The following is a 22,248-nucleotide window of genomic DNA, read 5'->3' on the forward strand; positions in this document are numbered from 1 at the left end:
CGGTCAATAGAGTCTATTGGCTAGAGACTTCAGATTGAATCCATGTGTGGGCCGAAGTGGCGGTTGTTCGAAGGCAGTATTTGTATACCCTGCACTGAAGCTTTGTAGGTGAAGCTTTGCAAGTGAAGCTTTGAAGCTAGAGCTCTGTAAATGAAGCTTTGCAAGTGAAGCTTTGAAGCTGGAGCTCTGTAAATGAAGTTTTTGAAGCTAGAGCTTTTGTAAATGAAGCTTTTGAAGCTAGAGTTCTGTAAATGAAGCTTTTGAAGCTAGAGCTTTTGTAAATGAGGCTTTTGAAGCTGATTGACATGAGTGATGCTCATAAATGTTTATGTATGATTGATATGAGTGATGCTCATGAATGTTTATGTATGATTGACATGAGTAATGCTCATGTATAATTTGAAGTACTGGGCATACTTTTGATATTGACATGAGTAATGCTCATGTATAATTTGAAGTACTAGGCGTACTTTTGATCACCTAGTTCGTGATAATAGCAGCGGGCTGCCGAATAATTTGGAGTACTGGGCGTACTTTTGATCACCTAGTTGGAGATAATAGCGGCAGGGTGCCGAATAATTTTTTGTAGTATTGGGCGTACTTTTGGTCACCTGGTTGGTGATAATAGTGGCAGGGTGCCGAATAATTTTTGTAGTACTTGACGTACTTTTGGTCACTTGGTTGGTGCTATTTTGGCCTTATGGGCCTTTGCCCTCCACACAACATTCCAGCCCATTTATTTTGGGCTTTGCCATTGTTTTTTTTTTTAATTACCATCTGATGGGGTTTATACAGATATCTCTGAAAGATAAAAAAAATAAATCACATCATACAAAAACAAGAAAAGTAAATCACATCATTCTGGTGGGGTGTTTATTCCTTGCTTTTGCTTTCTCTTTTCTTTTCTGCTTTTGTTTTTCCTTCTGCTTTTCTTTCTACTTTCTGCTTTGGATATGTCACTTGATGACATGATTAAGGGCAACAGGGGTAATCGTGACAGAAATAGAAAACATCATGGTAGGGGTTCTCGTGGCCTCGGTGGAGCACGTGGCTCCTTTAATGCTGAAGGGGTGGCCTGGTTGCTTTCGGCATGGTTGCTTTCAGCCTGGTTGCTTTTCTTTTGCTTTTGCTTTTCCCCATCTTGAGATGATGGGCCACGAAATCCGATATCAAAGACTGTCCGTAACCTGAATAATCATACTCTACCAAGTTAACTTGGAGGTGGAGACTCAACTCACTGGACAACTCGTACATCTGACCCAGATCAACTGTGTTCCTATGTGAGTGCAAAACAGTGAGCTTCATTTCTGGTCTCCCGCACCGAGGAAGTCCACAAGGTAGTTCTTCGCAGAGCTGCTTCAATAGTTGGCGCAGGCAATTATGGTCAGGAAAATTAGCGAACTTGTAGATGGAGACCACCACGAGAATCTCATTACTCATTATTCCCCGTATCTCCTGCTTTCGCTTCGTCACCAAAGCCTGAGTCTTCATCTGCATCGCCAGCAGCACGTTATGCCATGTGTTCACTCTCGAATTCACCTTCCCGTACACCCCTACATTCACATCCGGCAAATCCCGCTTTTCCACTACCAGAACCTCACCCGCCTCTACGCCGTCGAGCATCCAAATCAGGCACGAGCATAACCCCTTCGAGATCTCCGAGTTGCTGTCCGCCCGGAACCTAATCCTCATTGCCTCGCCTATCTCCACCTTTGCCGCTACTCTCTCAGCCAAAGCCACCATTTCCACCGTCGGAGGCAAAAGAGGAAGCGGAGCTACCGACGCATTCTAAACGGCGCTGTAAGAACGGGCTAGCGACGCAGACACTTCTTAGAGACGAGGAAGAGAAAAGATCAGGTTTAGGGGCCTGAAAGCTGTAGTAGCTAGTGTGCACCGAAGTGAAATGCCTGTAAGCAAGAAGACGACTCAGAAGGCGTTGGCTGAGCAAGGTCCTCCTTTCCAGTCAGCGGTTGAGGGATAATAACAGCTGCAAGTTTCTGCTCAAGCTTCAAGTTGAAAATCGCCGCCTCTTCCCTTAAGCTTCAAGTTTCTGCTCTACTATCTATCTTATCATATAAAGATAATTGCAGGAGATTTGAAGTCACACGTGCGTGCTTAATAATAACAGCTGCAACACATTCGGAGTGGAGCGACATGACAATACCGTCACTGTGACAAATCGACAATTTGACAAACTGACAATCGAATTGAATGCGGTGGTTGTGGTGGTGGTTGTTGAAGTTGCAGAGAAAGACTGAGTGAGATAAGAGGTGGCTCCGTGGGTTTTCTGGAAAAGTTTTGGATTCTTGGTTTCTGCAGATTCACGGTGGACAGTGTGGTGAGGTCTCATGATGGTGAGATGAAAAAATGAAAGAGAACTAGCATATTTTTTCGTGTCGTTTCCCACAGACGGTGCCAAATGTTGATGCACAAAATCGGAGGTCTTGGAACAACGTAAATCCGACCGTGAATCTGCAAGAAATGTAAATAACACAAGATGTATCGTGGTTCATCCTAATGTTTGGGCTACGTCCACACTAATATTGTATTTCTCTGTTTGTGAGAAGATGAGAGCTTCTTTGAGGGTGAGAGCTCTGTAATGTGAGAGTGAGCTCTCTGAATGTGAAGGAGTTTGTGAGGTGAGAGTGAGGCCTCTGGGGGTGAGGAGGCTCTCCCTCAATTGTGAGGGTGAGGAGTCCCTTTTATAGAATAATGGCTCCTCACTTATTACATATTTGCCCATTTCTTTATTACATAATTACATTTAAGTCCCCCGAGTATGTGTACGAGATCTAAATACGGAGACCCTAAGTATGGTATAAAGAGTCCCCATCACCCAAATGTGAAGCTGTATGTTATGCCAATGAAGAAACATGTTAGTCCCCATCACCCAAAGGTGAAGCAGTACGACTCCGGATTACACCAGATAAGAAATATATACATAGATATCATGAAATGTGTCCTATGACCATAGACGTCTACATACCCGTGTTGTGTTGATGTGTTGTATGATAAACCACTAGATAAGTACAAAAAACATATCTCAAAATCTCATTTCAAATCCGAAGCTCAAAAGCTCAAAGTCTCATCTCATAACTCCATCATAACTCATGTTCATAAACCATAAATAAATCCTATCCACAAATCCATAGAATTTCATCTACGAAAATCCAATAATTTATAAACCTTTCGTAAAACATAAATTCGATAAATCGTAATTATCTCATAAAAGCAATTCAAATAAATCATAATTTCTCTGTAAATCATAAATATAAAAATCCACAAAAGCATATTATAAATCATGCTCCATTCTTGAAATATGCAATGCATGCAAACCTAAGATTTTATAAAAACATGCAAGTTTAGAAGGGGTCCACTCACATATATTTTGTTGCCCGGGAATCACTCGAGCTAGCGAGGATGGAGTCACTTCCCACTGATGTGCCTAACCATAATTTGAGACCATTTAGTAAAACTATACCTAAATGATAGAATTTGGGAAAACAGACGGCGAATTCGGATTTGGCACATCGAAAAACCTAAGGAGGGACCTCGGGTTCCCACCACGCGCTGCCACACAAGCCACCATGAGGCGGCGACTCGGAAGGCCACGCGCTGCACAAGAATGTAGATCTTAATGAAATGAACAACTTTCATACATGGGTTGAAGCCCAATTCGGCCGAGAAACACCTCAAATCACCCTCAATCCGTCTGAAACCCAAAAAATGAGTAAACCCCGATTCGTCAAATCTGCAACTTTGCCGCCCCTAAACTTGTTTGAGCTTTGTTCCTGACCTCAAGAGGAGTTGAATGAAGGCGGTAGTTGTCGTCAGAGTTTGCAATATCGGTGGAATTGCTGCCGTGGAATTCGGGGACCGACGTGGGTGTTCGTCATGGAACAATGATTAAAACAGCTTGGGTTTGATGGAGAAATGAAGATGAGAGGTCTCTGAGTTGATTTATGGTGGTGAATGGCTGCAATTTGCCAGAAAAACTGAAGAGAAATCGACGAAAATTTTGAAGGGAACCGAGTCGGGTCACACGGGTCAAGGAGAATCCGACTGGTTCCTCTCATTCTCTCCTCCCTCATTTCCCCTCCTTTCCTCTTTCCTGATTGGGTAGCCTCTCTTCTCTGTTCATCTTTCTCCTTTCATCCTTTTATCTTGGCCACACACGTGACACCAGATTGATACTCTAACAAATCTGGAGCCTTCCAGATTTATGGTCAAATGATCATTTTGCCCTCAACTTCAATCGTTTATAACTCTTTCGTTATAACTCCAAATATGATTTCGCTTACGCCCACGTGTCTGTAATGCTGAGTACTACAAGGATACGCTAAGGGAATGAATCTTACGTGACACAATAAGGTGGTCAACAAAAGCCAACACATTTTCCTTGAAAGGCATTTTCGTAATTTCACATTTTAAAATTATAAAAACCTTAATTTTTTTTTTGGGTCGGGTTGTTACAAGTCGGGCGACGGGCATGAACCGAGTGCAACTTTGTCCAATTGTAGTTAAGTAAAATTGGATTTTTAGTTATAGCTTGAACATTGTATACAGTAAACACATTAACTGCACAATGAATTTGTTTTCCAAATGCTGAAGTACGCCTGGCAAACAGGTCGTGTTTGTCGTGTTCGTGTCGTTTTCGTGTAACACCTGTTATCTTAACGGGTCGTGTCGTGTCACACCTGTTATCTTAATGGGTCCTTAACAGGTCGGGTCACTTTACCCAATGGGTAAAGTGACCCGACCCGTTATGACACGTTAAGAAAAATATAATTTTTTCTTAAATTTGCACATACCACACATTACCACATAAATATTACTTCAAAACATTAAAACAGATTTGTCATTTAAGTACTACATCTACACTCGAAAATAAGAGCCTAATAAAAAACAAGTTTGACGGTTGGATCGTTAAAATTAGTTTCATAGAATTAATATCCCATCAAAACGATAGATTTACTAACACTTTATTTATACTTTCATTAAGTATAACATAAGATTTTATGGTATCCACTTGTGTAAATATTTTAAATTGACGATCAAATTCATTCATTGTATTCGTATAGGGTCAAGGAGTATAGTTGTAAAAAATCATCAAAATTGGAGTTAAAATAACTGTTAAATCGTGATTTTTTGTTTTATAACCGTCGGAAAGCTTTGTCTCATTACTTCATTTATGAATGTTTGTTTTTTGTGATTTTTGGCGTATACGATCTCGAAGCATATACAAACAAGTTTGACGGTTGGATCGTTAAAATTAGTTTCATAGAATTCGTATCCCATCAAAACGATAGATTCACTAACACTTAGAGTTTATTTATACTTTAATTAAGTATAACATAAGATTTTGTGGTATCCACTTATGTAAATATTTTAAATTGACGATTAAATTCATTCGTTGTATTCGTATAGGGTCAAAGAGTGTAGTTGTAAAAAATCATCAAAATCAGAGTTAAAATAATCGTTAAATCGTGATTTTTTGTTTTATAACTGTCGAAAAATTTTGTCTCATTTCTTGATCTCTGAATGAGGATATCCGAGGTAAAGTAGGAGTAGCCGAAATTGTAGGAAAATTGAGAGAAAATCGGTTACGGTGGTTTGGACATGTGCAAAGAAGGCCTACTGACGCTCTGGTTAGAAGATGCGACTACGGGACAGAGGTTCAGGGCCGAAGGGGTAGAGGAAGACCTAGGAAAACTTTGGAAGAGACTCTAAGAAAGGACTTAGAGTATTTGGATCTAACGGAAGACATGACACAGGACCGAGCACAATGGCGTTCTAAGATTCATATAGCCGACCCCACTCAGTGAAGAAGGCTTTGGTGTATTTAACACAATACGTTGAAATGAAGCAAAACTTATTTATTGATATCTCCGATAAGTTACAAATATGTACATATACATGAGTCAAAATAAACAAACAAGAGGGAGCCTTCACAAAGGTTGCTTAGAAGAAGTCTCAGCAGTCGGTAGAGCCCCTGAAAGAGAAGGCACCAGAGGGGGATCATTCGGAGCCTCAGTACTGGACAGAACCCTAGAAGGAGGAGGCATCGGAGGTTGATCATTTGGAGCTTCATTACGCGGTACAACCCCAGAATACGATGGCAATAAATGTCTTTGGAACAAACCCACAAACCGCTGATGATCAAGTAAAACCTGACCATCAGATTCCTTCATCTGGTCAAGCTTCCTCTTCATGTTTGTAGCATAGTCATGTGCGAGCCGGTGCAACTGTTTATTCTTATGCTTGAGCCCTCTAATCTCCTGTTTGAGACTCATCACTTCAGCCGCCAATGATTCAACTTGGCGGGTTCGAGCAAATAGGCGTTGGGCCATATTAGACACAGAACCTGCACACTGAACACTTAAAGCCAGAGAATCCTTAACAGCCAACTCATCAGATCGTTTGGAAAGTAGTCTGTTATCTTTGGGAGTGAGAAGGTTCCTGGCCACCGCCGCAGCAGTCATATCATTCTTCATCACGGAATCCCCAACGGTAAGAGGACCAGTAGGGGATAAAAAGGATGGGCGCCATATGTTGTCTGGAGAAGGCGTGGCTGCCTCTTCAACAAGGTTCAAGTCAAAACGACGGTCGGAGGGGCTAGACATTTTCAAAGCTGTTGAAGAGAGAAGAGGTCGGACAAATCAAGATCTTAGAAGTGCAAAAAGGGAGCTTCTACTGGTGAAGATTCAAGTGTGCTTTGGAACTTAATGCCAGCCTCTATAAAAATCTGCACTTGACGGAGCTTCAGAAATCGAAGAGGCGCCTGCCCAGAAATCGAAGAGGCGTTTGCTTTCTCAAAAGCTGGGCTACTCAGAGACCACGAGGGCCGATCTCAGAAATCGAAGAGGCGTTTGCTTTCTCAAAAGCTAGGCTGCTCAAAGACCACGAAGGCCGATCTCAGAAATCCTTTCTCAAAAGCTGAGCTGCTCAAAGACCACGAGGGCCGATCTAAAAAATCAAAGAGACACCTTCTTTTTTCAGCCTTGTCAGCACCTGTCACATGCACACTCAGCTTTGCTGAAATTACGGGCATTCTGTTGAAGATTTCTGGTGAAGTAGAAAGCACGTGAATCTTACTGTTCAATCATCCATTTTCCACACGCACCATCAGCTCATGGGTACCACAGATAACTTTGACAAAGATCTCTGACAAAGTTTAGACACGTGAAGCTTGCAGCTCCCACTACATCGCTATGACCAAGAAGGGTAAAATAATAGCAAAGAAACAGCACTAACAAAGTTTAGACACATAAATTTTGAAGGTCTAGTTACCATATTATTACCCACAAGGGTAAAGGAACAGCACAACTGCTGGATAATTGGAAAGTCCCTGTGTGTCAACCTCTGTGCTCCGTGGCAAGGTAGACTAGCAAACATGCCCAACCTTTACTCACATTCGAGAAAACACTCCCAACAAGATTGCTTGCTCCAAAATCGAAGAGGCACCGTCCTCCGAATTTCTAGAGCCAGACTCCCAACATGATTACTTTCTCAAAAATCGAAGAGACACCGCTCTCCGAATCTCGAGAGCCAGACTCCCAGCAGGATTGCTCTCTCAAAAATCGAAGAGGCACCGTTCTCCAAATCTCGAGAGCCAGATCCTCGACAAGATTGCTTGTTCGAAAACCGAAGAGGCACCGCTTTCTCAACTTCGAGAGCCAGATCTCCTTGGATAAAGCTCGTCTGTAATCTTCACACGCAACATCAGCTTTCCAGATACCACAGACCACTTTTTCAAAGTGCTCTGACACACGTGAAGCTGGCAGCTCCTACTACTGTGCTATGACCAAGCAGGGTAAAGGAATAGCATTACTACTTGTTGTTAGGGAAACTCCTATATATGTCGACCTCCATTTTCAACGGACAGGCAGACCTGCAAAAATGCTCAACCCTTCCTCATATCTGAGAAGGCACTCCCAACGAAGCCTCTCGAAATACTCAGCTTTCTTTCCCTCCGATAATACCTCTGCAAACAAGCTACACCAGAGCAAGAATATCTCATATCATCAGGGTTAAAAGCAAGAGTATCACATATCATGCTTTTTCCCTGTCTTTTCCTTTGGCCTTGTTCTTACCTGCAAGACAAGGAGAAAGAGAGCAATCAGTCAGCACTTGGAATCAAGCTTCCAGTCAGAAACTGATTGCTTGGAACCCCTTACTTGATTACTTACCTGGCATTGCTCTCGAGTACTCATCTTCAACATCTTATGCTTCCAGAGAAGATACCACATCTGCTAAGGAACAGATAGGGAAAGTGAGACGAATACAAGGAAGCATGTGGAGACAAACGTAGTAGAACACGTGCCGATACATCCACTACTTTGTCAACAGCAAAAGTATCCCATATCAGCAGGGTCGAACATACTCTAGATTTGATGGACTTGTTTTGACCCTCAAATTCTTCAGTTGGCCTTATACTCTGGAGGAAACCAGAAAATCCTCCAGCCCAGTTCAAGAATAAGCCTGTGGAAAGTTACTTCTTCAAAAGCAAAAGTATCTCATATCATTTATTCTCCTTTTCTTCTCTTTATCCTTCATGCTGCCTGCAAGATAGGGAGAATGAGAACAATCAGCCGGAACTCGAAATCAAACTTCTGATTTGGGACTGATTGCTTACCTTGTCTGTCATCTCTTTCAGCATATCCCTTAGCTCGGCGACTTGGGGGACTCCTACTACATGGTTTGTATCGTGTTTGACCAAGCCTGAAACTACAAGTAAGCTTCAAGTGAAATTGATACATTACCTTGTGCATCTCCACCAGTTAAAGATACCACCCCTGGATGGAGGAAGAGTACTTCCAGAGAAGATGTCACATCTACCTATGAGACAAATAAGGCAAGTGAAGACGAGAGCTTGAACCTATGTCATTTGTACTAAATCATTCACTTGTACTCACTAAATGAGAGCTTGAACCTATGTACTTGTGTAAACCCTTCACAATTAATGAGAACTCCTCTACTCCGTGGACGTAGCCAATCTGGGTGAACCACGTACATCTTGTGTTTGCTTTCCTGTCTCTATCCATTTACATACTTATCCACACTAATGACCAAAGCAATCTAGCGAAGATCACAAACCTAATACTTTATGTTGTACCAAAGTCCTCACTGATTGTGTGCATCAACAATCCTTAAGTCCTTACCTTTTTGCGTTGGTAATTGATGAGTTAACAGGACATATTCAAGATGATATTCCTTGGTGTATGCTTTTCGCAAACGATATAGTGTTGATAGATGAAACTCAGGAGGGGTAAATGCGAAGCTTAACCTTTGGAGAGAAGTGTTGGAATCTAAAGGTCATCGCCTAAGCCGATCAAAGACAGAATATATGGAGTGCAAGTTCAGTGCAAATGGAGGCCAAAATGAGTTAGGGGTGAGGATCGGAGATCAGAAAATACCAAAGAGCGACTGTTTTCGCTACCTAGGATCTATCTTGCAAAAGAACGGAGAATTAGATGGAGATCTCAACCATAGAATACAAGCTGGATGGATGAAGTGAAAGAGTGCATCCGGCGTGTTGTGTGACTGTCGTAGGCCACTAAAGCTCAAGGGAAAATTTTATAGGACGGCAATAAGGCCGGCGATGCTGTATGGCACATAATGTTAGGCGGTGAAACATCAACATGTACACAAAATGGGTTTGGACATGTGCAAAGAAGGCCTATTGACGCTCCGGTTCGAAAATGTGACTAAGGGATAGAGGTTCAGGGCCGAAGGGGTAGAGGAAGACCTAGGAAAACTTTGGAAGAGACCTTAAGAAAAGACTTAGAGTGCTTGGATCTAACGAAGGACATGACACAAAACCGAGCGCAATGGCATTCTAGGATTCATATAGCCGACCCCACTTAGTGGGAAAAGGCTTTGTTGTTGTTGTTGTTGTCGTCTTGATCTCTGAATGTTTGTTTTTTGTGATTTTTGGCATATGCGATCTAGAAGCATATACAAACAAGTTTGACGGTTGGATCGTTAAAATTAGTTTCATAGAATTCGTATCTCATCAAAACTATAGATTCACTAACACTTAGAGTTTATTTATACTTTCATCAAGTATAACATAAGATTTTGTGGTATCCACTTGTGTAAATAATTTAAATTGACGATCAAATTCATTCATTGTATTCGTATAGGGTCAAGGAGTGTAGTTGTAAAAAATCATCAAAATCGGAGTTAAAATAACCGTTAAATCGTGATTTTTTGTTTTATAACCGTCGAAAAGTTTTGTCTTATTACTTGATCTCTGAATGTTTGTTTTTTGTGATTTTTGGCATATGCAATCTCGAAGCATATACAAACAAGTTTGATGGTTGGATCGTTAAAATTAGTTTCATAGAATTCGTATCCCATCAAAACGATAGATTCACTAACACTTAGAGTTTATTTATACTTTCATTAAGTATAACATAAGATTTTGTAGTATCCACTTGTGTAAATATTTTAAATTGACGATCAAATTCATTCATTGTATTCGTATAGGGTCAATGAGTGTATTTTTAAAAAATCATCAAAATCGGAGTTAAAATAACCGTTAAATTGTGATTTTTTGTTTTATAACCGTCGAAAAGTTTTGTCTCATTACTTGATCTCTGAATGTTTTTTTTTTTTGTGATTTTTGGCATATGCGATCTCGAAGCATATACAAACAAGTTTGACGGTTGGATCGTTAAAATTAGTTTCATAAAATTTGTATCCCATCAAAACTATAGATTCACCAACACTTAGAGTTTATTTAAACTTTCATTAAGTATAACATAAGATTTTGTGGTATCCACTTGTGTAAATATTTTAAATTGACGATCAAATTCATTCATTGTATTCGTATAGGGTTAAGGAGTGTAGTTGTAAAAAATCATCAAAATCGGAGTTAAAATAACCGTTAAATCGTGATTTTTTGTTTTATAACCGTCGAAAAGTTTTGTCTCATTACTTGATCCCTGAATGTTTGTTTTTTGTGATTTTTGGCGTATGCGATCTCGAAGCATATACAAACAAGTTTGACAGTTGGATCGTTGAAATTAGTTTCATAGAATTCGTATCTCATCAAAACGATAGATTCACTAACACTTAGAGTTTATTTATACTTTTATTAAGTATAACATAAGATTTTGTGGTATCCACAAGTGTAAATATTTTAAATTGAAAATCGAATTCATTCATTGTATTCATATAGGGTCAATGAGTGTAGCTGTAAAAAATCATCAAAATCGAAGTTAAAATAACCGTTAAATCGTGATTTTTTGTTTTATAACCGTTAAAATTTTTTGTCCCGTTACTTGATCTCTGAATGTTTGTTTTTTGCGATTTTTTTGTTGATGCGATCTCGAAGCATATACAAACAAGTTTAACGGTTGGATCGTTGAAATTAGTTTCGTGTATCCCATCAAGTTCAATGGTGTGTATATATATATATATATATATATTATGTAGATTTAAATCTATTTATTTTGTACATATAATTATTATAGTTTTTAGGGGTATAAAATTTAATTTAAAACTTAATATATATATATATATATACATATAATTATTATAGTTAATTTAATATATATAATTAATATAATATTTTTTACAGTTATAAAATTATTAAATTAATATTCTGCTTATCGTGTATCGTGTTACCCACGTGTATACCCGAACCAACCCGTTATCTTAACAGGTGCTTATCAAGTTACCCGATAACACCCGATTCATTAGCGTGTCGACCCGAACACCTGTTAATTTCGTGTCGTGTTGTGTCGGGTTATCAGGTCGTGTCAAGGAATTGCCAGGCCTATGCTAAAGGAAGCAATCATAAAATTGGAATAAAATGCTGAGGAAATTTTGTCACACAGAAAACACAATTGAATACATTTTTCATGAACAATAACGTAAATCTTCCTTGCTTAAAACCTTAGTAGGCTAGCAACAACATGATCACAACGCTGAACCCCATAGTGAGACTGATTGGGAGACCGCCTTTGTAGTTCGATGATGATGCAGAAGGTTGCCCTGAAGACTCGGTTCGAGAAATGGAAGTAGGAGCTTCAATTGAAGGAATGTCAGTAGGGTTTGATGCAGGACTGATGGGCAATCCGGATGGCAAAGTATGGGGCAATGTGGGAGCATATTGTGCTACCGATTCTGCTGGCGAGGCAATGGAAGTTTCTGGAGCCAAACTAAGAGTCTCCGGTGAAGATGATGGAACTGAAAGAGATTCTAGTGGGGAAGGGCTTATGGGAGAAGCTGTTGGTGTGGCAGAAGTTGCAAGAGTGTTGACTTCAAGCTTCATTCCTTGACTACAATGTCCAATTGTTCCACAGATGAAGTACCTCTTGCCTGGAGAAGATAGAGGAATTGTAGTGCTTCCCCCAGTGTAAGACTGAATTGAGTTACTTGCTTGGCAAGAATCATAGTCTGCCTTTGGCACTTCAATCACATCATGGTTTGGTGAGTACTGAAAATCTGGATTCATACAAAGGTATGTGTTCATTAGTAGAGGAAAGTAGATGTGAGAGTAAAAATTGGGAAATGTTATTAGTATTTCAAAATCGTCATCGCGCAATCTTCTCTTTCTTAACTGTATTTTTTTACTAAGGACTGCAGAATGACTATTGAAATGTGCGAATATCAGCTCCTATGTTATAAGATATTTGCATTCAGCATCTTCGAGTATGGAAATAACTTACTGAGATTATCTCCGACTAAGAATGACTGCAATGATGCCCACGTCTGAAGGTCAGTACTCGAATCCCATGCGCCGTTTGGACCTCCGACCATGTAAGTGGCTGCCATGGCCAATTCTATGAGCATGGTCACAACAACCAAGCTCATCAATGTTGTTCTTGGAGCTGCCATATTTGCTTAATTAGTTATGAAGGGGCGAAGAAGTTGAAGGATAGAATGAAGAAGTAGAGAGAGTCGACCACGTAGATATAAATTTAGGCACTTCATGTATATAGACGCTGAATGAAAAAGGAGAGACATTTGAAAGTGAAGATAATATTAATTTAGGGTTTAGTTGTTTTAGTTGGTCAAGTACCATGATGATTAGGCAAGGACAGGTTGTAGATAACGTATTGAAGTAAATAGTTCAAAATTTTCTCTTCTTTTTTAACGAATACATAATTGAAATCTATGGACAATTAAAGGTGGAGATAAATTTTAATGTGTATTGTGGTGTATCATTTCATGTGTTATAATAATTAAGTGGATGAAAATGTTGATTTATCACACTTTTAGACAATGGCAGAGACACTATGGGACCAGAATGGTCCCTGGCCGATCTTGCCAGTTTTTTTTTTCTTCTAGCTATACCCTTAAAATTCTAGTGTGTTCTCAATTCACACTTTTTCCATTCTAGATCATGCCTCATTTTTCTTTCAATCTCTCTTATTGCGGTGCAATCTTCATTTCTCCTCCTTATTATATCAACTTTTCTTTGGCTTTAACTTATATTTTGAAAAAATTCTTGCTTACTCTTTACCTATATTCAAGTTTTTTTGTTTGTGCAATGTTTTTAGTTCTCTCTATTTAGGGTCTTTCAATTTTTATGTAAATTACTCCAATCACTTATGTTCTGAGTTCAAATTACTTATATATGTGATCAGAAGCTTTTCTACACATAAAATTCTAACTCCACAACTACTTTTAGATTACATTAATAAAAAACAAACACACGTGTTATCATTTGTGTTGAATAACACTTTCACGTGGTGGTGTTACAACTTACAACTACACCGAAACAGAATCTGATGGTTAAATTTTGTTAACAAAAACAAAAAGTAGACCTGAAAAACAAAAGAGCGAAGCCAAACTTATGCAATGGAGTGGTTTATGGCTTCCACGTTGAAGGGTCAATGGACAGGGTGGCTAACTTCATCTTCATGCATGTTTAGTAGGTATACATCGATTCACCTAATCTACTAATCCAACCCAGCAGAATGTTAAATAAGAAAATGTATGAAGCTTTCCATGACGAGGTCCATTGAGATAGTGACACGTTTCATTTCCAAATGTCTGAACACAACTAACCAAACCAAGCATCCAGATGCTCTCCTTCAAGAAAAAGATTCATAAGAATTACGAGGATGCAGCCTCGATGAGGCCCCGTGCAAAATTACGAAGAGATTGTACTAATTTTTCACGTGTTATAATAAGAATGAACGATATAATCGATACGCTTTATTTTAAGATATATTAATACAAGATAAATTTGCATGTTATCATTTATGTAAAATAATAACGTCCAGTTGTCATATTTCAAGTATATTAAAAGTTACTTTTGAAAACAGATCAAATGTATGGATGTACTACTCTTGAAAATGAAAAATGTCCACATATTCTAATACAAACTTTCAGCAGCTACTGAGATTTGCATGTATAGAAGAACATGAAAGTTATAGCTTCACCAAATTCTGGTTTGGTTTACCAAAATAGAAGGTTCACCAAATTTTGGTATGGTGAACAAGATTTCAAACAAGGGGGACAGGAGAACTGAATTTGTAGATACTATGTAAAATCTCAGCACAAAAGATTCAGTTATGAATGCTAATAGCTTGGGGTAAACAAACTGTGCCTTCCATTGACCTGCAACATGCATGTCAAGCAAAGAAAATTGTTGATTTGTGATCTCCTTGCTATTTAGTGATTGCTTTTGTAAGGATGTGAAGGTAAAAGAGTCACATTTGGTGCGAAAAAAAAAATAGATTGCAAGAGATTATAAGGAGTTTATCGAAATGATTTTGGTATTACTGGTTTGACAATTTAAGTAAGTTCACAACATATACTGATCAAATTTGGAATGACTGTAACAAAATGCTTTTTAGCTAAAATGGTCTCTGAGATTTGCATAACTTCTTATTTTGGTCTCTAAGATTTGAAATAGATAGAATTAGTCCTTGAGTTTGTCCACAATCAATCATTATGGTCATTCCGTGAAAAATCTCCATAAAATAAGAATAAAATGACAAAAACACCCTCAATTTTGGTCAAACCATTTTGGCCCATTGTTTATTAAGTTGAGGGTAATTTTGTCATTTTGATCCTTATTTAACATAATTTTTTACCTAATGATCAAAATGATTGATGATAGACAATCTCAGGGATTACTTCTATTGATTTCAGATCTCAGGGACCAACGTGAGTAGTTATGCAAATCCCAGAAACAATTTTGGCTAAAAAAACCATAACAATATGGTGTTCATAAATGTTTTGCTCATCCCGGGGACCATTTTGGCTAAAAAGCCATAACAAGATCTAAGTTATTGACTATATCTATGGGTGAGCGATATCTTAAAGTCAATGGTAAAGTTTTGAGAAGAAATAGTGATGATACTTCCACAATTGTTAAATGGCATCTGCCGACTAATAGTTTTGTTAAGTTAAATTTTGACGGTTCGGTGGCTGGGGACAAGGCGGCAGCGGGATTTGTCTAAAGAAATTATAATGGGCAGCTTATTGGAGGCGGAGCTTTAAATCTAGATGGTGCCACTATTTTAGAAGTGGAGGTTAGGGCTCTCAGGAAGGGCCTTCTTTTTGCTCAAAGGAAGGGCTATACAAAGATTATAGTTGAAGGTGACTCTAAGTTGGTCATTCAGTCAATGTTGGACCGGGGTATGACGCCATGGAATCTGGTTCTTATTATTGAAGATATCAAGTGGAAGGTGACCAATTTTGATTGCATTGACTGGAAACATATTTATAGAGAGGCTAACTTTGTAGCGGATGCCTTCGCTCACTAAGGCCTTCTTATTACTGATTGTCATATTTGGAATCATTGTATTCCTTCATTTGCTTTTCATGCTCTTCAGTTTGATTCTGTAGAGAACGGTTGTACTCTAGGGTTTTCCCTTTAATATATTTTCTTGATTAAAAAGAAATAAAAATCAAATCAAAGTTCGTATACATAATTTTCCAAGTTTTTTCTAGGACCTACATTTTTGTATAATAAAAAATGACTAACAGTAAACTAATACTTTCTGGCTAGCTAGATAGAAGAGAGATCTAATATCTTTCCAATTATTGTGACATTGCAATTACTAGCTAACCTAGGGAGGATGGTGTTGAGTGACTGTAAGGTCATTTACCGATTGAGCTGCATCTTCTAACTTATCGAGTTCAAATCCACCAGACTTCTGTGAATTTGTCGAGCTTTCCTGCCGGATATAAAACGCTGGCTGCGACGGCACAGCGGAGGTTGTTGAGTAACTATTGAGCATCATAACAACCTCCGACATGGTAGGTCTTTCAGCCGAAGCTTCTTGAACGCATAGCAACCCAATGTGGATACACTTCAAGACCTCATATCTAGGCCACTGGTCTCCCAGACTTGGATCCAATAACTCCAATGATGTTCCCTTGGCCCAATATTGCCATGCCTATGTAACAATTTTAAGAGTTCACTTCAAGTCAATCTAAATTTACAAAGCTTATTCAACCAATTTAACATGTTATGTTGACATACAGTAAATGTGAATTGTTAATCAAGTGATCAGTTCTTGTGCGGCTGTCAGATTTTTAAAAATATAACATATACATACTTACATAACTTTGAAGATTTGAGAAAGTGCTGGAATTCTTTCGACATGTTATAATTTTCAAAAGATTTTTATCACAAATGTTTCTTGAAATGGATCCATATCATCAAGATGATCCTTGAAATTGAAAATCGATTAATGTAGTCCCCGAAAATAGGTGTTACAAATCAATGTGGTCATTTTGTCACAATTTCGTCAAAATTTCTATTATGTGCTGATGTGGCACATAACTAGGTCCCACAATTCAATTAAATATTATTAAAAATATTTAAATAATAAATAACAAATTTTATTTGTATAGTTAAAAACTAATATATATATATATATGAACAGTACTGTTAATCTTCTTCTTCCCCACCAATCACCCTTAATTTGTTTTTTCAACTTTTTTTTTCTGATTTTTGTGGGGATAATTAAGGGTAGGTCTCATCGGTCTTTGTCCTACGCTTTTCATGGCCAATGGGAGCACAAGGGACCTGGATTTTGTTTCACGGCCACCTCTTCTTCCAGATTCGAGGCCAATAAACAAACTAAAACCAAGAACTCAGAAAGATTCAATCTTGGGAAAAATGGTCGACGAAGCCAACAGAGCTGCGTTCTTGAAGATTCAAGGTCGCATGATTGAGCTCATTGCGAAATTGAAGCATGTACAGATGCACATGCAGAGCAAGGAAGGAGAAAATTAGCAGGAGTCGAGGAGGAAAGATGAACATTACTGTTCATCTTCCTATTCCCCACCATTAATTTTTTTATTTTTTTTTAGTTTTTAATTATACAAATAAAAATTGTTTTTTATTATTTAAATATTTTTAATTCACATGGTAATTTTTTTATTTATTTGTGGAATTCAGTTATGTGTTGATGAGACACATAACAGAATTTTTGACGAAATTGTTACGGAATGTCCACATTGATTTGTGACATCTATTTTCAAAGACTACATAAATTGATTTTCAATTTCAAATATTATCTTAATGGGATGAGTCAATTTCAGAAACCGTTTGCAATAAAAACCCTTTCCAGAACTACAATCCCAAAGCTGGCTTCTGGCGTATTTGGAGGGAACTCGGATTCTACCGCACGTGGCTATTGAGTTATGGAAGCAGCAAGTCAATGAGTTTAGGGAGGCTATGGTGGATAAGATAGTGGAGGGAGGGGAACAACGAAGAAGTAGGGGGTCAATGGGTCATGGATGGGGCGTAGTCCAGGGGAAGGGCTCGCGGGACGGGGTCCCAGTCGGGGGGGGGGGGGGGGGGGGGAGATGTCTGTCAATGGAAGAAACTCATTTTTGGGGAGCTAAAGCTGAATTGCAACGCTGCATGGAGGAAAGACACGAAGGTGGGTGGGGTTGGATGGGTGCTCCGGGACTTTGCTGGGATCCCTAGGCTTACGGGAGGGGTGGGAGGGGGAGCGGTTCGTGGTGCAATCATGGCGGAGGCAGAGGCAATTAGGCAAGGGATGGAGATGGTTATTGGAAGTGATGTCCGGTACTAGATTAGTGGTGGAATCGGATTCTAAGGGATTGATTCAGATGCTAAACAAGGATATCACGGTTGATGTGATGGGAGATTTAGCTGGGATGAGTTAGGTCCAGAGTTCCTTCTTAATATTATAGCAGAAGATGCAAATGTAACTGTTCGTATCTAAATTCAACAAACTTCTACCTTTCGACAAAAAAGAAAAAAACAAAAAACAAAACAAAAGGCATCAAATTTGGTTGCAAAATTTTCATTTTTAGCATATTCTAGTGTGATGTATCCCCTGCAAGTAATGCATGAGTTAGAGAAGCATATATATCAAGCGATGAGCATTGCGGATCTAACTAGGAATTAAGCTTAGTGACATACAAAGTACCAGATATGCGATATGTATTGCCATGAGTTTGGCTTCCGTGGAACAGTTTTGCCAAACCAAAATCCGATATTTTAGGGTTCATGTCTTTGTCTAAGAGGATGTTGCTGGGTTTCAAATCTCGATAAATAATTCTAAGTTGAAAATCTTCGTGCAGATAAAGTAGCCCTCGTGCAATTCCAACGATGATTTTGAATCTTCTTTCCCATTCCAAACTAAATGTTCTCCCATGATCTATGTCCAAAACTTTAATGAGTTCAATATGAACATAATTTTAATGTGATGAAGAGAAAAAAAAATACATAATCTACACCAAAAGCAAATAACCTAGGGACAACTAATTAATACCAAATAATATCTTGTCCAAGCTCCCGTTGGGTAGGTATTCGTAGACGAGTAACATCTCTTCATCTTCTGAGCAGAAGCCCAGCAGTCTCACCAGATTCCAGTGGAGTAACTTAGCAACGAGCATTACTTCGGTTTTCAGTTCTGCTAGACCTTGGCCTGAACTATGTGACAGCCTTTTCACCGTTATGTCCTGTCCATCAGGCAGTTTTCCCTAGAGGTGCATATATGGACAGTGTCATTTACGTACAAATGTCATCAAACTGTAGAGAATGCATTAATTGCAATTGAACTGGAAGTACGTACCTTGTAAACTGGACCAAATCCACCTTCTCCGAGTTTATATGCTACTGAGAAATTGCCGGTTGCAACTTTAAGTGTATGTAGTCCTCAAAAGTGCATCCATTATATTGTTACCATCTTCACGAACATCCGAAACATCATCTGCATGACAATATGCAAAGCTAATGTCTTTGGGGGCATATATAAGTTAATGTCTTCATAAAGCTTGTAGCTCAAGTGATTCATTTATGTGGCCATCCGAGATATCCTAAGTTCGATTCCCCCTTCTCCAATATATGTATATAAAGTAGAACTTAATGCTTCAATTGATAAGAGGTATGTATGATCCACTTACCAACTCCATTTCTCCTGGTCCTTTCCCACAGCAAACAAAAAGCGCAGCTTGTGGGTATCACAAACCCCACAAGAAGTGGGATAACTATGATAATTAATAATGGTTTTTGAAATCTTCTTCTTTACTGCATAAACATGAAATTATTACTTCTCTAATTCATATCTAATTCTCTAAAGGAGTACTCAATTCATAAAACTAAAAGTTTTGTATGCTAACTAAGTTAATTAGCATGATGATTGATTTGATGCAATTGATTATTCTCAAGAGTATCATAGTAGTTACTTTCGCGGAATTGGATAAAGGGAAATGATTTCCACTTTTTTCCAATGTACACACTTGCTTATTTCTGGCACTTGAATCGAATAAACAAGGTGTACGTGCATAATGAGAAAAAGAATGTAAAGAAATCATTTCCCGTTGGAGTACCATCTTGTAGATTTTACATGAGCATGCAGGAAGCTTTTGAATGCATCAAAAGAACCTAAAATTTTACCAGGACTAGTCTTATTAGTGCCGCTAGTAGTACTTGAGTTAGACTCAAGCAATGAAGGAAATAGAGAAGATGCCGCTGCAGGTGGTGGATGTTGTAATGGTGACTGGAAAAACGAATACATCTCATACCGGAGATAACAGCTCTTAGAAATTAGTGTAATCCCAACAAATCCATCACAGCACTCCGACACATAACTGGCAATCTCCTGCAGGCAAATTAAGCAGCTATTTTCTGCTAGGTCTTGGGTGCACTGAGTCATGCCATATATATCGTTGAAATCCGTGTAACTGGTGACCCCTATTGCGATTTTGAAGGATCGGAAGCAGCTTGTATGATAGGTTCTTAACTAAGTTGCCTACCTGACGTTTGCAAAGAACGGGGTCAGTTGCTGTATGGACGTCCTATAAGTTCCCCCTTGGGAAACTGTCTAAGTAGAGAAGAAACGCAGGTCGAACGAGCAATTTATGTAGCCAACCGAAGCCTGCTTCTGGCAAAACTGCCTGATCTCAGTTGCTGTTTTATTTGCTCAAGCTTGGCAATCAATTTTAGAGAGATCACCGCGGCATTGAACAAGGCCATAAACCACATCATTGATCTGACCCATGCTTGTGACGTAAAATCCTGTTTGAAATGCATTGGCAACAAGGAAAGTGAGGGTAATATTTATGTTTTGCTCATAGACACTCCCGGAAGTGTAATTGCCAGTGGTATTACCGCTCGAAAACTGGTCGATCTTTTGCGCTTTTGCGGGATAGTAAATTTGAAGAAAGCATGAAATAAAGAGAAAATAAGAAGCGTATAAATATAATGCGAGGAATTGCATTTTATAAGATGATAAAAAGGATTAGAAGCAGAAAAATTTTCAGGAAATGAAATACCAAAGATTATGTGATGAATGCTAAATAAATGTGTCCCCTGCAACATTCTAAGTAGAATACATACAGTACTTTCATTGACCAGTACCGGCACGTTTTTGTCGGCGAAATAATTTATATCTAAAAAAAAAACCATTAAATAGTTTTAATTTAAAGAAAGTACTTAATTTAAAAATGGTGAAAGAAAGATTATATATACATATGTAGCTTTTAGAATCTGATTATGTGTAGTTCTTCACTTCTGCATAATTTTAATATCATTGTTCCTTTGAAGATCAAAGTAAATCCAAACAAAAAATCCACGCACACCATGAAAGAGTCAAAAGTAAACAAGCCGTACATGACCATCCTTTAACTAAGCAACCAAGTTGAAAAATAGATACAAAACTGAAAGAAGTACGTACTCATTTCTGTCAACACGAGTTGGTGAGTGTTGGCAACGCCTTAGGACATTTTATCAAACACTTAGTGAAAATTCATGGGCCCTCGAAACCATTTTCAGACGTTGTTTCCGATCTTCTGTGAGTTCCAGAATCATCCTTGTTCCACCCCTGATTAAAGCGCATGTTCAGGGTAAGATTTCCCTCACACAGCTCCCCAGGGGTTTGGCACTTGATGTGTTGTCGGGCTTGTTGTTAGATCTCACACTGCCCAGGGGAGTGGATCCTCTATGTCTTATATGTACATGCTCACCTCCATATAGCACGAGACATTTTGGGAGCTCACTGGCTTCGGGTTCCATAGGAACTCCGAAGTTAAGCGAGAATGGGCCAGAGTAATCCCAGGATGGGTGACTTACTAGGAAGTGTTGCTCACGTGAGTTTCCAGAAACAAAACCGTGAGGGCGTGATCGGGTCCTAAAGTGGACAATATCGTGCTACGACAGAGGCGAGGCCCGAGATGTGATGAAGTCCGGGTCGGGATGTGACACTTGCACTTGTTGTTTGGTGTGCTGCAATATAAGTTTTTAGTTAGTTTGAAAGGTGCCTTTGTGGGGCCTTAGCTGTAGGCCTTGAGGCTCGTAATCAAAACTAACAAAGTGCTAGGCACGCCATTGTTATCTCAGTATAACAAATGTGATTTAAGTTGATTACTTGCGCCCCAAGTTACTCAAACTTCTTGTTATCAAAGGATTGTCACAAATGGGTTAAGTCTGCATTAAGTTCTTTTTCTTGCCTTGTAAATAAGGACTTTTAGTTCATAATCTAGTACGTCCAAAACAAAGGGAGTTCAAGCCCCTTTAATACTATTTCCTCGATTACAGTTCACTTTAATGAAGGTAGATCCATTAACTTAACCATATTCGAATGCAAATGGGGCTCCTAATTAGAAAATAGTTGGAAACAAATTAAATACATACTGAAAAATACATTAAGCGACAGATCTACTAAATTAAAGTACAAACAAAGAGACTTGAGCAAGATTTAACCTTGTTGGGTAAAGTTGAACTTCTTGCAACCACTTCTCTTTGGGTTTACAAAGGTTATATGCTAAAAAGGATGGATGGTAAATGGGTTT

General features: G+C 38.8%; 1 protein-coding gene and 1 pseudogene across 1 annotated transcript; both read right to left on the bottom strand.

Annotated features, from left to right (window-relative positions):
* Positions 1 to 11,793: 11,793 nt before the first annotated feature.
* On the bottom strand, positions 11,794 to 12,914 carry LOC126610293 (uclacyanin 1-like). The gene is made up of 2 exons (XM_050278305.1): positions 12,681 to 12,914; positions 11,794 to 12,456 (listed from the first exon to the last, which is right to left on the bottom strand). The coding sequence occupies exons 1-2, from the start codon at positions 12,847 to 12,849 to the stop codon at positions 11,906 to 11,908; spliced, it is 720 nt and encodes a 239-aa protein (XP_050134262.1). The 5' UTR covers positions 12,850 to 12,914; the 3' UTR covers positions 11,794 to 11,905.
* Positions 12,915 to 16,040: 3,126 nt separating this feature from the next.
* On the bottom strand, positions 16,041 to 20,678 carry LOC126611738 (cysteine-rich receptor-like protein kinase 44; annotated as a pseudogene).
* Positions 20,679 to 22,248: the final 1,570 nt, after the last annotated feature.

Source organism: Malus sylvestris, chromosome 17 (assembly GCF_916048215.2).
Source record: "Malus sylvestris chromosome 17, drMalSylv7.2, whole genome shotgun sequence".
NCBI lineage: Eukaryota > Viridiplantae > Streptophyta > Magnoliopsida > Rosales > Rosaceae > Malus > Malus sylvestris.